Source organism: Mchenga conophoros, linkage group LG2, assembly GCF_057382185.1.
Source record: "Mchenga conophoros isolate Kocher_MC1m ecotype Shallow Benthic linkage group LG2, M_conophoros_male_GT1.1, whole genome shotgun sequence".
Lineage (NCBI taxonomy): Eukaryota > Metazoa > Chordata > Actinopteri > Cichliformes > Cichlidae > Mchenga > Mchenga conophoros.
The window spans coordinates 10,068,513-10,083,875 of NC_140527.1; the positions used below are offsets into that span (position 1 = coordinate 10,068,513).

Consider the following 15,363-nt stretch of genomic DNA (forward strand, 5'->3'; position numbering starts at 1 on the left):
AGGGGGGCCGTGAGGGTCTTAAGATAGGAGAGAACCAGGCGCTCAAAAGACTTCCTGACCAGATGTCAGAGCCACAGGTCTGTAGTCTTTTCGTCCAGTGATCTTTGGCTTCTTGAAAGCTATATATGATATAAAAATTATATAAAAACTGTTAATCAGCAAAAGAAATGATATCATAGTTCTTATAAAGAAAGCCTCTATCAATCAAACACCAGCAGTGTAGCAATGTTGTTCACTTACACTGTATATAAAACACTGATTTTGGCTACATCCAGTTTTTACTGTATTATAAACATTTTTTACCATGAAGAGTAAAGTGTTTGGCATTTTTGTCATTGTTATTGAGCTCAGAGATCAGGCCCAGCCCAGTATCTACCTGGTTATGAGCAAGGAGCTGGAGGTGATAACTCAACAATAACCAGGCCATGCATGCATGGATGGATGCATGGATGGATCAGTTTGTAGGCTGTGTGTGGTCAGCAGCAGGCTGCTGGGTGTGGACCAAGAGGGAAAGCCCAGCATGTGAAACCCATCAGCAGAAGGCCAGAACAAAGGTGCACAGACAAACGCAGCCCAGACACTCAGGCAGGACGAGTAAAATAAATGGCAGCAAACACAGTATGATGTGGTAAAATGTGCTTTCTTTCACAAACAGATAGCACAAACAAGAATCACAAGAATCTCCTTTGTGGTTCTTGTTTTTCTTTTGAGTACATTAATAAAAAGTTGAAATAAAGTGGCAATAAAATTCATGCACTGAAGACCACACGAAACCCTAATTCACCCTACTACCTGTTGTCTTCACATTCCATTTGCATCCCTTGTCCACAGAATCAAAAATGACCCTTCTTCACTAAAGATCGAACATAAAGCAATTGCATTTTAAATGGAAGCCCATTTTGCATTAAGAAACACTATCAGCAATCAGAAATTGTGTATATCAGAGTTCTCTGTTTTTACTGTCCTGAAAACTGCATTCATTCAGTGGATGCGGTTAGGTTCAAAACAACGTAATATAAGAGGGCAACCAATTCAATCTAAGAGGGATCCAATTTTTATCCATTCATGTACCAGCTACTGGCTTTTTGCTGTTATGTTCTCATATCGCGTGAGAGTTTATTTGCCAGGTGTCAGAAGTCTAATAATGAATAAAGTTCAGGATATGCTTAAAAACTCACCTCAGTATAGCCGTCATCAGAAGGAAGTGCGCTTCACTGACTCATCAACTTGTCTCAGGCTTTCCACAAAGTTTCACAGTTGACCTTAAAGTAAGATGCTGCAAGCTTACCTTGCAGTGTATTACTTTTTAAGGTCTAAAGACCTTAAAGTGCGCTATAGATTGAAGTGATTTGAACTGACAACAGGGCTAATTCAGCACTTCAAGTTAACATCAATAAAAGTTTTTAAATTTATTCTGATTTCCGTTTGTTTTCATTGCCTGTGCTATCTGTTATTTAGTTCAAATTGTGGGTAGATAATGCTGTGCTGTCATGTGACCTGTTCTCTCATGTGTGCCTTTCTCTTGTTTTGTATGTATTTCTCGTTTGTTATTTATTCCTATTTTATTCCTGCAATTGGTATGGAATTCATTTTTTTTTAAATTGATCAGTGTTTTGAAATTAGATGTGATGAAGATGTGACCTTAATTTACAAAATCAACATCATGTTGGATTCAATGAGACATGAAACTAGTGCATGAAACAGGTCTCAGTAAATGTTCTCATAGACTGCAATACACTGCCCCCTGCTGGTCATTATAAAGTCTGCAGATGTCATTTGACATGAATGTCATATTTGTGAAACAAAATAAAGGACTCTGTAAAATAAATGAAAATCAAATATTTATATACAGAATATTTATGTACAAATGCTGAAAAAGACATTTGAACAAGATGCACACCCAGTAAAATAAAATAAAAAAGAAAAGTCAGTTTTATCATGTGACTATCATGCTGTCATTTCTGCACAATGCACTTTACACCAGATCAAAATAAAACACTGTGAGGTCGTTCTAACCGGAAGCCCAGAGAGCTTCGACAATGCAGCACAATGCCCTGAAGCATCAGCATCAAAATATACTTCAAGTACCAAAAAGTACTCATTGTGCAGAATGCCCTATTTTTGAATAGCTGGACATTTAATTACTTTATCACCAGCTGTGACTACAGCTGATAATCAACCATGTTTCATAGGGATGTGACTACATTTAGAAATGTCACGCATTTTTAGGTATAAAGCAAAAGATGCAATGAAATAAATAAGCTATCACATATTAATCCAAATGAATTCACTGAAATACATCTGCACATTTCTGCAGCCTGACTTATTACACACGTGAACACAGTACACATTTGTTTACTGCAAGCTTGTTTCAGAGATGTGATGCAGTTAAATCTGTATGCGTCTGTTTCCTTGTAGTGTTAGTAGAGATGGTGAACCTGACACAATCCTGTGTTTAGTGTGAAGGAAACCAGTTAACAGCCGGTTTAGTAAAATTCTCTTGAACTCATGGAAAACTCATCGTCGTCTCGAAGTGAGCAGCTGAAGCGTCCCGTGTGATCAGAGGTCCTCGTCGTCCTCGCTCACCATGACGTCGAGCTCTTTGTCTTTCCGTACGACGCTCTCGGTGATGACCTCCTTGTGCTGCTCCTCCAGCTCACGCAGCTCCGCCTGCAGGCGCTCCAGGTGGAGCACTCGCCGGTTCCTCAGCAGCCGGCTGGGGAATGGGTTCATGTCGTTGAAGGCGATGCTGGTCAGCTTCCTGCATGGACACACGCAGGTGGAAAGGACTCGATCACCAACACAGAGGAACTGGAAACTGATCAGCTTGAGTGTTTCTGTTTTATGCTGCTTGATACTTCAGGTACTGCAGTTTGAGCAGGAAATACTGGACTGACTGGACCATATGTATCCGAGAGCTGCAGATACTTAAAAATCTTTAAATCGTTGTTACTGTGATCAGGGAAATTTAAACTTCTCACAAAATTTCAGTAAAAAGGGTTTGAAGCTCAAAGATTCAACAGCTACATCCGCTACACTTCTGAGAGTGTAACAGCTCGTAGATTAAGGCGGGTGGAGGCGAGTGCGTACCTGGCATTGGAGACGGTCTTTGTGAAGAAGCGTAGGTACTGGTAGATCTCCACGCTGTCGTGAATCTTCAGGATGTCGTCCTCTTTGTATTTGAACAGAGCCAGAGTGTATCTGAAGATCACCTGCAGCACAGACACGCATTTCATAACAGGACACTCACGCCACACAATTAATTGGAAACTTTGAGGAGGTGAGTCATAAAATTACTCTTTCAGTTGTGGTGCAGTTGGGCCCTTTACTCATTACAGCTCTGATCGATTTCCAATAAGCCACTTGGTTCCTCAGTTGCCAGATAATATTAACTTACTTGGTAGTTGAGCTTTAAGTTTAAATTAAACTTTTGGGTTGGATCTACGTGGCTGAAGCTGTTGTCAGCATTTATCCCTGTGTGGTATATATTTCTGTGTCTGAACTGTGATTTTATTTCCTGAGACAAACGATGTAAAAGCTGTGCTGCATTTGTCACATTGCAGAAACAAGCCCAAAGCCATTGTCCCGCTCATCGTCTGGATTTACGCTGCTTGTGGTAGACTGTGAGGTCGTTACTAGAATGATCTGCTTTCCCACTCCTATTTCATGTCACATGACAGTTCCCCATGCTTAGTAAACAATGTCTTATTACTCCTAAAATGTAAATAAAGACATCTAAAGGTGAAAACAAAATCATTTTTGTTTCCATGGACACTACTGTGGTGCATTCAAGTGTTGTCTGCATTTCTGTCATGGTGTGTTCGGGTGTATGGTACCTTGGTACCCTCATACAGGAAGGCGTCCCACAGAGGCATCAGGATGTCGCTGGGCAGACTCTCCACAAAAACCACCAGGAACCAGTTGAAGGTGACCAGAGAGACGTCAATGTTGTGATCCTCAAAGTGAGATGCCAGGCGAGGAAGCTTCTCCGCCATGAAGTCCTTCAGCACGCGCTGGTCCGCCTGAGCACAAAGACTCACAGAGATCAGCCTCACTGATCACTAAAACAGATCACAGCAGGCAAGCAGGTGAGTGTGTCTGCTGACCTGAGAGGCCAACCAGATTCTTGGTGTAGTAGTCCTGAGGCATGATGGCTTCCACCACTGCCACCAGACACCAGAAGGCGTCTTTGTCACTTTGGAGGACCAGCAGAGCGAGGGCCGCTAACCTGTGGACATTGATGGAAGGTGAGGTTCTGCCTGGAAGGCGGGTCCACATAAGAACTCAGATATAAAATTTATACTTTTGTTCTGACCTGTTGAGTACCTGGCAGTAGCCAATGGCAGGGTTATGCCCGGAGAAGGCCAGAAGGATGCGGCGGAGCTGCTGGAGGGCAGGGCTGAAGGGTGGGGCTGGAGGGCGGGGCTGGACGGCGAGGAGAAGTGCTGATTGGTCGTCAGGGTTCGGTGAAGGTCCAGCTGGACCTGCCTGGAGGCAGGATTAGGAGCTGTCCGACTCTTCTCACACAGCTGGAAACAGAACAGGATTACTGAGTGCTCGCCAGCATTCCCAACAGGAAGGAGGAGGAGCCACCTGTGCTCAGGTGCGGATAAAGCACTCTGTTGGCAGAGGTATGAAAATGCGCAGTAAAATCTAACGTGCATAGCTAACTTCATCAACGACATTTTGGGAGGAATAATCACACATCAGCCTTCGGCCATTTTTTGATGAACGCATACGCCCCCTAGAGCGCGCTAACTTTATTAACAGCCACACAAATGTAAAGCACACATCAAACATAAATAAACCATTTGACTGTCTCCATAATTGAGAGAATTTTCTCTTCTTATTTCAACACACTCTCTCTCTCTCTACAGCTGTACCTGCTGATAGCGTTGCGTGTGGCACTCTTGGCTTGTCAAAGTTCTGGCTCGGACCAAACAGCGCCACACTCTCTGCCGATACTCCCAAGGGACGCCTTCACGCACCAGAATTTTGAGCTCAGGTGAGATGATGAAGTCATCGTCGGACCTGCCTGCAAGGTACTGAACCCAGCGGCTCAGCAGGGGGTGCTCCAGACCCTCCTACAGAGACAATGATGTATGATATAAAAAGAGGATAACCATTATCTGTTAAGCATTATGTTACAATTTTACATTATGTTAAATTGTAACATTGTAAACATAATGTTACAATTTTACATTATGTTACAGTTTAACATAAAGTAAAATTGTAACATTATGTTTACAATGTTACAATTTACAAATTGTAACATTGTAAACATGATGTTACAATTTTACATGATGTTAAATTGTAGCTGTTAAGGGTGGTGAGTTAGCGAACCTAGACGCGGACTTCTCGTTTAAGTTGAACAGTGTCTTTATTTACAGTGAAACCAAAATCAATCCACAGTTATCCACAGTGCAAGTCCCTTCAGTGCTCCTCTCCCCGTCTCCCCTCGTGTGTCCACAAAACTCCCTAGAATCAGTGAAGTGTCCCCTTCCGTCTCTCCGTCTCGATCGCGTCCAGGCTTAGTAGGCAGCTCAGAGCGGCAGCACTTACGGGTCGGAGGTCTCCCGTTGCTACGCGACCGCGTAACAATCGCAGCGGAGAAAAAGCGGAGCGAGAGAGGAGAACAAAAAAACACACACACACAGGTCGACCGGTCAGGGCACCGTCCGACTCTGACAGTAACATAATGTAAAATTGTATTATGTTTACAATGTTACAATCCCTACCCTCACCTATGGCCACGAGCTGTGGGTAGTGACCGAAAGAACGAGATCGCGTATACAAGCGGCAGAAATGAGCTTCCTCCGAAGGGTGGCTGGCCTCTCCCTTAGAGATAGGGTGAGAAGTTCGGCCGTCCGGGAGGGGCTCAGAGTAGAGCAGCTGCTGCTCCACATCGAAAGGAGCCAGCTGAGGTGGTTCGGGCATCTGACAAGGATGCCCCCTAGGCGCCTCCTGGATGAGGTGTTCCAGGCACGTCCCACCGGGAGGAGGCCCCGGGGCAGACCCAGGACACGCTGGAGAGATTATATCTCTCGGCTGGCCTGGGAACGCCTTGGTGTTCCCCCGGATAAGCTGGAGGAGGTGGCTGGGGAGAGGGAGGTCTGGGCCTCTTTGCTTAGGCTGCTGCCCCCGCGACCTCGGATAAAGCGGATGAAGATGGATGGATGGATGGATGTTACAATTGTAAAATTGTAACATTATGTTTACAATGTTACAATTTCACATTATGTTAAATTGCAACATGATGTAAAATCGTAACATTAAGTTTACAATGTTACAATTGTAAATATAATTTACCCAATTAATTCTGTCATAACAGAAGTATGACTTCTCTGTGTTATTAATCCGTATTAATATCATAGGGAGATTAATATCCCTACAATATTAAGCATCAGACTTTATCAAATTTTCTAAAAACTTTTTTTGTTGGATAGTGTAGCGCAGCTGGATAGTGTAGTGGTAATACTACACATCTTTGGAGTCGCACGTTCGATTCCCACCCAGTATCCAGTAAGGGTCCTGGCTAGACCCCTCATGCTAACCAAAAATCCCTGGAATGGTGCGGCTATGTCTGCAGTCTCTCCGCTTAAATTTAGAGCTTGCTTGTTTGTTAAATGTATTATTGACTGTTTTTAGTTTACTCCATGATGGGGCTGGATATCGGGCGTCCTGCACCACCCATCCGGTCTGGAGCATAGCGAAACCATTTCTGCACTGTTTGAACGAAGGTAAACTCAGAAACTGCCCCCACCTGCTGAGTCAGGCCATCTAAGACAACAAAAAACCCCAAAAACAAACAAACAAAAAAACAGTAAAAAAGAGGGGTTCAATTAGAGTTCAAATATGAATAACCTCTCGCCAAAAGTCTTTAACAGCTAGAAAGCTGGCAAACTACTAAGCTGATCAACATGAAAGGCACAAGGTGGAAATCAGCAAACTGCTGCCTCACTTTGTTCACCTGTGCTCTATATTTCATGGTCCGGTTGGCTGCAGGACCAAACATTTGGCCTTACACCTTATTTCTTTATGTTTTGCTTCCAAGGTGCCAGACTTGTAGGTAACTTTTTACACTGACATGACCTCAGCAATAGTTTCCAATCTCTCAACTTCCTTGGGCTTTGGCTGCTTTTTTACTCATTTTCAGTCCAGTCCTTCTACCTGACCATTTTCAGAGAACTCTAAGGAGCTTGGGGGAAAAAAGCAACCGGACTTCTTTAACTTTTTTGAAGACGTTTCGCCTCTCATCCCAGAAGCTTTTTCAGTTCACTGAAGCCTCATAAGAAAGTGACACAATGACATTTAGATAATAAAACTCGCCAAAAATGCACCTTAAGAGCACTGTCTCTTTAAATACCCTCTTTTGCTTGGTCTGCTCCTTATTTTTTCTCATTTTTTCTTACTTTGGAGGACCAGCAGAGCGAGGGCCGCTAACCTGTGGACATTCATGGAAGGTGACGTTGTGTCTGGAAGGCGGGTCCACATAAGAACTCAGATATAATATTTATATTTTTGTTCTAACCTGTTGAGTCCCTGGCAGCAGCCAATGGCAAGGTTGTGCCAGCCAGCAGGATGCTGCTGAAGGGCGGGGCTGGAGTCTGAAAGTAAGAGCTCGTTTAGACTCTATTCTGTGAACAGGCTTGCTCCCACGAATATGTCAATTCATCTGTAAAAGAGTTTAACTCTAATGCACCTGTTCCTCCTGCTCCCTGCTGCAGGGCGGCCTGTTGGACTACGAATGCCAGTGCGGAGCTAAGAAGATCAAAGAGGAGCTGTTGTTCTTGAACCTGCCAAAGTGAGTAACCTCAAATCGGTCCCCAAAGGCCTCAAACCACCACAGTTCAGTCGGTGTCAGTTTTGTTCATGTCATGTCCTCCTTGCGTCTTCCTTTGAGCCTCTCCTCTTTGTCTCATCTCTTTCAGTGTGCTGATCCTCCATCTGAAGTGGTTTACGTTCACTCCATCATTCACCGTGGAGAAGAAGAACAGCCCCATTGTTCTGACACAGCAGCTGGTGATCAGCCAGGACACAGCCTTTACTGAAGAGGTAAGGGAAAAGGCACACCGTTCATTTCAAGTATGGATGGAGCCCATTTCTAAGCTAACGGGTGGTGCCGCTGCCCTCTCCCAGTAAACTGCTCGCTATTTGTTGGTCAGCGTGATCAGTCGTTTGGGCTCCTCAGCTTACAGCGGTGAGTGGGTGCTTTCAGACACATGTGCTGAATGCAGGTCAGCTTTGAAAGTTTATGAGACGTTAATAAGTGCGCCTTCTCCTCTCAGGACATTACGTCTGTGACGGCGTTCACCAGATGAGCGGAAGAGACGACGTCACAGACAGCCGGCTCACGTACGATGACGAGTTGGTCTGCCAGACCACGTGTGAGTCTGTGTGTGAGCAGCGGCAGAGAACAGCTTACCTGCTATTCTATAAAAGACAGGTGACGTCTCCCAGCAAACAGTCAGCATGTCTGTGCAAATATTCAGTGTAACTTGTAGAAAAACCCTCACACTCAGTTTATTTGTGTTTTTCTTTTTCTATTTCTTACTTTCTTTGCCGCACTAGAAAGGCAGCAGAGTCGGGACTCAGATCTGCAGCAACACCTTCATTGTTATTGTTATTATTGTTGTTAGTACTGTTGTTGTTATGATTGATATTGTTACTGTTATGATCAGTTTTATTATTATTATTATCATTATTAATTTTTTAATACATTTATTTATCTTTATTATTAGTAGTAGTAATGTTGTTGTTTATGTTGTTATTGTTATTATTATTACTGGTATTTTTGACATTATTATTATTATTTTGTTGTTATTGTCATTATTAGTAGAAGTAGTATTAGTTATATCATTTTTATATCAGCCTGGAGTGAACAACATGAAAGCATGGATCCATCCTCCCTCACATTCACAATTCAGGCTGCTGGTGTAATCGTGCGGGGGATATTTTCCTGGTACACTTTGGGACCTTTAAATGCTACAGTCTGAGTATTGTTATGACCACAGTGTACCCTCTTCTGATGGCTGAAAGTAAAAGGGGGTCCAGTACCGGTTCCGGTACCAGGCCTACTGACAATTTAACATAATGTAAAATGGTAACATTGTAAACATAATGTTACCATTTAACATAATGTGAAATGGTAACATTGTAAACAGAATGTTACCATTTAACACAATGTGAAATGGTAACATTGTAAACAGAATGTTACCATTTAACACAATGTGAAATGGTAACATTGTAAACAGAATGTTACCATTTAACATAATGTGAAATGGTAACATTGTAAACAGAATGTTACCATTTAACATAATGTTAAATGGTAACATTGTAAACAGAATGTTACCATTTAACACAATGTGAAATGGTAACATTGTAAACAGAATGTTACCATTTAACATAATGTTAAATGGTAACATTGTAAACAGAATGTTACCATTTAACACAATGTAAAATGGTAACATTGTAAACAGAATGTTGCCATTTAACATTATGTTAAATATAACTAACGGATTTACTTTACCAAATGGACCATCCCGGCCTTGCCGTATTGGTCTATTTGATTCACCTTTGTTTTTCTTGTTTATTTTATTTTCACTTGCTACACATAGGACAGACATGACTGGGGGAAAGAAAGGGGAGAAAGAAAGAGGGAAAGAAAAACAGCAGGGAAGAGGAATGGTGATAAAGGGCAAAAAACAAAAACCAACAAAACAAACAGACAAAAAATATATATATCAGTCACTTCAACTCAAAGAAGTCCAGACGCTTTTCTTTCCAAGCTCCTTTGACTGACTGTTAGGACAACTTATTTATTGCAAGCATGCAGTACAAGAATAACTCGATGTTTCTGACTTTGCATTACGAATTGTTTACCCACTGACAAACATTTCAAATGAAATTAAATTAAAAAACAATTTGTGGTAACCTGATTTTAATTCAAAAAGAATCATTAACAACACTTCTTGTAATGGTGTCAAAATCAGCCCAACTTTTATTTTCAAATGCAAAAAGTAAAAGAAAATGAGCCAACATACTGGACACATATAATTGTCAATATAATTGTTTATAAACAATTATACTGTCATCATTGTTACAGATATGGAAACTTTATTAACAATTTGTCCAAGTAAAAAAATGCCCTGCTAATTGTTGGGGTTTTCTCTCCTCTAGCCCTTTCCTTTAAGCTCTTCTTTACATCCCCCCAACCCCACCTTTTCTTTTTTCTTAATAATATAACAATAAAAACAATTGGCTGCATTTTAAATGTGTCAGATCAATGTCTTTATTCAAGAATACAAGAAATGGTAATAGCTGCATGTGTGTTTGTGTGTGTGCATAATATGCATACTTTACTTGTTGGATCCAAATCCCACAAGGAATCAAATAAAACAAGAAGACAAATTATCCTTTCAAAAAAACAGAGATTGTGGATGCGTCTGGCTTTCATAACTGGATGCAGGATAATACTTAGGCACTGGAAGTCATCCAGCCCCTGTTCTCTCAGGGAATGGACTGAACAAATGTCTAAGATGGCATCATATGAACGGGTTATGTACAGAATTAAGGGGAGAGAAGACATTTTTGAGCAGGTCTGGGGTCCTTTTTTGGTGTACATCGACAATGTCTCCTAGATATTATGAGAAATGTTCTTTTGGGGGGGGTTTCATGTGTCATTGGTATTTTTGTTGTTGTCTTTTTTTTTTTTTTTTTACTTTGAAAGTCAGTAGAGGGAAGAAATTGTCTTAATGTCATCAGTGGTCAAGGTTATGTTTTGTTTTTAGGCACCTGGGTGTTTTGCCCCCATTACTTTTGTTTTTGCTGATGTTTCCCAGGAGGCGGTATATCATTTTGTTTCTCCTGGGTTTTTTGTTTTGTTTTGTTTTGTTTTGTTTTTGTTTGTTTGTTTGTTTGTTTGTCTGTTTGTCTTAGTTACTGTTAGTCCTTATTTGTTGGTTGTTGTTAAGAAACGGACAGAGAACTGACAGTATGATTATTCCAGTTGTATATTTGTTAACGTTTCTGTCCATTCAAAATATGAATAAAAAAAAACAAAAAAAAAAACAAGAAGACAAACAAAAACAAAACAAAAATATATTTCTCTCCCTTCCCAGGTCAGGTTCACAAAAGCATTGCAGCTCTTTATTCCTCTTGTACAGCTCCAGAGTCTGTCAGCCAAAAAGAAACTACTGAGGTTCCAACACCCAGTGTTTCTGTAAACACAGATGAAAATGAACAGTCATCCACATCTAAAAGATTTGTAGATTCGAGGGACCGGTATAATACATCTAGTACATCTTTGTTTAAACCTCAGAACACAAAAAGGGAACAAACCATTGTATACAGATTTAAAAGTGCGCAAAGCAACGAACAGTCACCCTCTGAAACAGCTGAGGTTATCACAACCATTGTTTCTGTAAATACACAGGAACAGTCACCCACCTCAAAAAGATTAGTATATTCAAGGGACCAGTGTATCTACTCTGGTCAAAAGAATCCATGCTTCGTACTGATGTCCACAATTCTTTTTTATTCCTCTCACAATCATGGAGCACCGTGAAAACTAGAAACGAGTAAAATAATATCAATAGCACATATGACATCCATCTCAGCCACTTATTTCTTTTCACAAGATGCACAAGTGCTTAACAAATAACAGCATAATGTTTTTACCGTGTACGCCTTGTAAAACCAGTAGTAGAAAAGTTGTAGATTCGTGCTCTTGTGGGGGAGACGTATGTTATCCACCACCTCGATAGCTAGCCGAGAGTTCGAGGGTCACTAGAGCCGCCGAGAACGCATGAACTACTTACGGTAGGACGTTTTGCCAAAGTAAGACGTTTTGTCAGAACACCGAGTCCTCAGGAGGATGCAGCCCATGAATTTGGACACGATCTCAGATGCACTTCTGGTGTTGTCATGGCAACCCACACAAACATTTCAGCGTCAGCTACAATGAGGCGGAGCCCTTACTGAAACACTGAGCTCAGGTAGAGTGAAAGACAACATTTTTCCACATCCAAAACAGCAGCGCTGTTCCTGTGACCTCTAGTAAAGCCTCTACTTGGGAAAAGGGAGTCTTTCATCAAAGCATCCTGCAGAAGTTGAATAAAAATATGCAAATGTTCAAATGATGCAACTTAATGAAGGCTGACAGCAGTTGTACTATTTTACATTGCAGCGAACAGGGGTGACCATTATTTTCAACGTTTTTCCAGCATTTTTCACATTGAAAGTGAAATAATATAAATAATGTCTCAATTAAATTGCGTTAATATTTAAAAATACAAAAACTACAGCTTTGTTCACAAGCCAATAAAAATGTACTTGGGCCAGTGGTAAATGAAAATAACACTTATTCAGCACCTGGTTGTTGCGGCTGCATCAGGACACCAGATGTTCAGCCTCCATCCTGTAGGCAGACTTATCCCCGTCTGAGAGGAGTCCAATAATGGTGGTGTCATCTGCAAGCTTAATTAATTTGACAGACTGGTGGTTGGAGGTGCGGCAGTTGGTGTACAGGGAGAAGGGCATAGAAGAAAGAACACAGCCCTGAGGGGAGCTCGTGCTGATGGTCCGGGAGTCCAAGACATTCTTCCCCAGCCTCACTGGTTGCTTCCTGTCCGTCAGGAAGTCAGTGATCCACCGGCAGATGGGATCAGGCACATTCATCTGGGAAAGCAATCCTTGAAGAAGGTCTGAAAGGATGGTGTTGAAGGTAGAGCTGAAGTCCACAAACAGGATCCTAGCATAGATTCTGCAGGACAAAGTGTAGGGCCATGTTGATGGCATCGTCTACAGACCTGTTGGCTCTGTATGCAAACTGCAGGGGGTCCAGGAGGGGGGCCGTGAGGGTCTTAAGATAGGAGAGAACCAGGCGCTCAAAAGACTTCCTGACCAGATGTCAGAGCCACAGGTCTGTAGTCTTTTCGTCCAGTGATCTTTGGCTTCTTGAAAGCTATATATGATATAAAAATTATATAAAAACTGTTAATCAGCAAAAGAAATGATATCATAGTTCTTATAAAGAAAGCCTCTATCAATCAAACACCAGCAGTGTAGCAATGTTGTTCACTTACACTGTATATAAAACACTGATTTTGGCTACATCCAGTTTTTACTGTATTATAAACATTTTTTACCATGAAGAGTAAAGTGTTTGGCATTTTTGTCATTGTTATTGAGCTCAGAGATCAGGCCCAGCCCAGTATCTACCTGGTTATGAGCAAGGAGCTGGAGGTGATAACTCAACAATAACCAGGCCATGCATGCATGGATGGATGCATGGATGGATCAGTTTGTAGGCTGTGTGTGGTCAGCAGCAGGCTGCTGGGTGTGGACCAAGAGGGAAAGCCCAGCATGTGAAACCCATCAGCAGAAGGCCAGAACAAAGGTGCACAGACAAACGCAGCCCAGACACTCAGGCAGGACGAGTAAAATAAATGGCAGCAAACACAGTATGATGTGGTAAAATGTGCTTTCTTTCACAAACAGATAGCACAAACAAGAATCACAAGAATCTCCTGTGTGGTTCTTGTTTTTCTTTTGAGTACATTAATAAAAAGTTGAAATAAAGTGGCAATAAAATTCATGCACTGAAGACCACACGAAACCCTAATTCACCCTACTACCTGTTGCCTTCACATTCCATTTGCATCCCTTGTCCACAGAATCAAAAATGACCCTTCTTCACTAAAGATCGAACATAAAGCAATTGCATTTTAAATGGAAGCCCATTTTGCATTAAGAAACACTATCAGCAATCAGAAATTGTGTATATCAGAGTTCTCTGTTTTTACTGTCCTGAAAACTGCATTAATTCAGTGGATGCGGTTAGGTTCAAAACAACGTAATATAAGAGGGCAACCAATTCAATCTAAGAGGGATCCAATTTTTATCCATTCATGTACCAGCTACTGGCTTTTTGCTGTTATGTTCTCATATCGCGTGAGAGTTTATTTGCCAGGTGTCAGAAGTCTTTTTTTTTTTTTTTTTTTTTTTTTTTTTTCTAAATGACATCAGAAACAGCAGTATGCGACATTACGTGATGGCAGAGCTTCAGTTCATCCTTTGTCATTTTTTTTTTTTTTTTTTTGTTTTAATAAATAGGACAGGGGGAATGAATGAGAGAGAGAGGGGGAGAGAAAGAAAGAAAACCAAAGGGGAGAAGAGACGGTGAGAAGGGGGGGGAAGAGAGAGAAAAAATAAAAAAAAGAACTCCTGGGTCACCTGTATGGAGAAAAAAAAACAAACAAACAAACAAAAACAAACAGAGGAGACAGCAAACAACAAAGAGCAACATAATAATAGAGAAAACAAAGCACCATCACAATAAACTAGCTAGTCATAGATATCAGTATTTACTAAGTAATAAACGATATTGTGCAGCACGCAAGATAGACAGCGCACAGTGTGCTTTGAGGCAGCAGCCAAGAAAGCTTTAGTCCGCGTCTGTGAATACCCATGTGTGCATACCTGTGTGGATCAGCATGCTTGCATTCCAAAGGTTTCTCCATGTAATGATCTGCTAGGGAGTGTGGGGGGGCCACAGCCCCGTCCTCCAGGGTGTGAAGCGGGTATGGAGGAGATCAAAACTCCAGACATCCAGAGGCCCCCAGAACACAAGAGACCATGGAAGACCAACAGAGGGGCAGCCGCGCCACTGTTCCAGTAAGAGCTGAGGAGAGTCCCAGATGAGGGCTCGCCCAGCAGCCGCGGAGCAGAAGTCAGGGGGAGTTGCAGTGACGCGCCCGTGAGCTCCGCCGGCCCCCAGCTGCGCCTGAGTGACCGAGCCCTAGGCCGAGAGGCTGGGGGCACCCCACCTCCAAAGGGGCCCGAGCGAGCCCCAGGCCCCAGGCCCCGACAAGCGGCCGCCAAGGAGTGAGCCGGTGTGTACCCGGACGCCCACCCCCAGACACAAAGAACCACCAACACACCGACACCTGAGGGAATCCGCCACCGGCAGGGGAAGTGGTGGTGGGTGGAGATAGGCCTCCAAACCTTGGAGGGCCTGAGGTGTCCCCAGAGAGGTGGCGTCTGATACCCAACCTGACATATAGACACAGACATACAGGCACACACAGACACAAACATCCATTCCCACCCTCATGCTCTCATATGCACTCACTCCACACTCAACCAACGTGGAGACAGACATAAAGAGACGCTGTACACACAATCACACTCCCCAAGCGTACTCTACAAACCGGGTCTAGGTACCCTTGCCCCTGGAGGGGGGAATTGCACCCAGACCCAGGTGGTGTTACCCTTTTCCCTGCGGTGGGGAGAGGCAGACCACCCCGACTCCGCAGCAGCAGGGAGGCCCCACACCCCAGACCGCAGTCGGACGGCCAACTC

General features: G+C 42.6%; 1 protein-coding gene across 1 annotated transcript; it reads right to left on the minus strand.

The window, feature by feature from the left end:
* Positions 1–2,559: 2,559 nt before the first annotated feature.
* On the minus strand, positions 2,560–4,278 carry LOC146581703 (TBC1 domain family member 2A-like). The gene is made up of 4 exons (XM_085247166.1): positions 4,119–4,278; positions 3,837–4,033; positions 3,091–3,212; positions 2,560–2,761 (listed from the first exon to the last, which is right to left on the minus strand). Exons 1-4 carry the CDS (start codon positions 4,276–4,278, stop codon positions 2,560–2,562), a joined length of 681 nt encoding a protein of 226 aa, XP_085103292.1.
* Positions 4,279–15,363: the final 11,085 nt, after the last annotated feature.

What these genes read in the sequence shown, in the direction of transcription:
- LOC146581703 (XM_085247166.1), bottom strand. Translation starts at nt 4,278, where the DNA reads ATGTGGACCCGCCTTCCAGGCAGAACCTCACCTTCCATCAATGTCCAC. An exon ending in TCCTGTATGAGGGTACCAAG is followed by an intron (nt 3,213 to 3,836) that starts GTACCATACACC and finishes TCTGTGCTGCAG; the next exon opens with GTGATCTTCAGATACACTCT. An exon ending in AAGACCGTCTCCAATGCCAG is followed by an intron (nt 2,762 to 3,090) that starts GTACGCACTCGC and finishes GTGTCCATGCAG; the next exon opens with GAAGCTGACCAGCATCGCCT.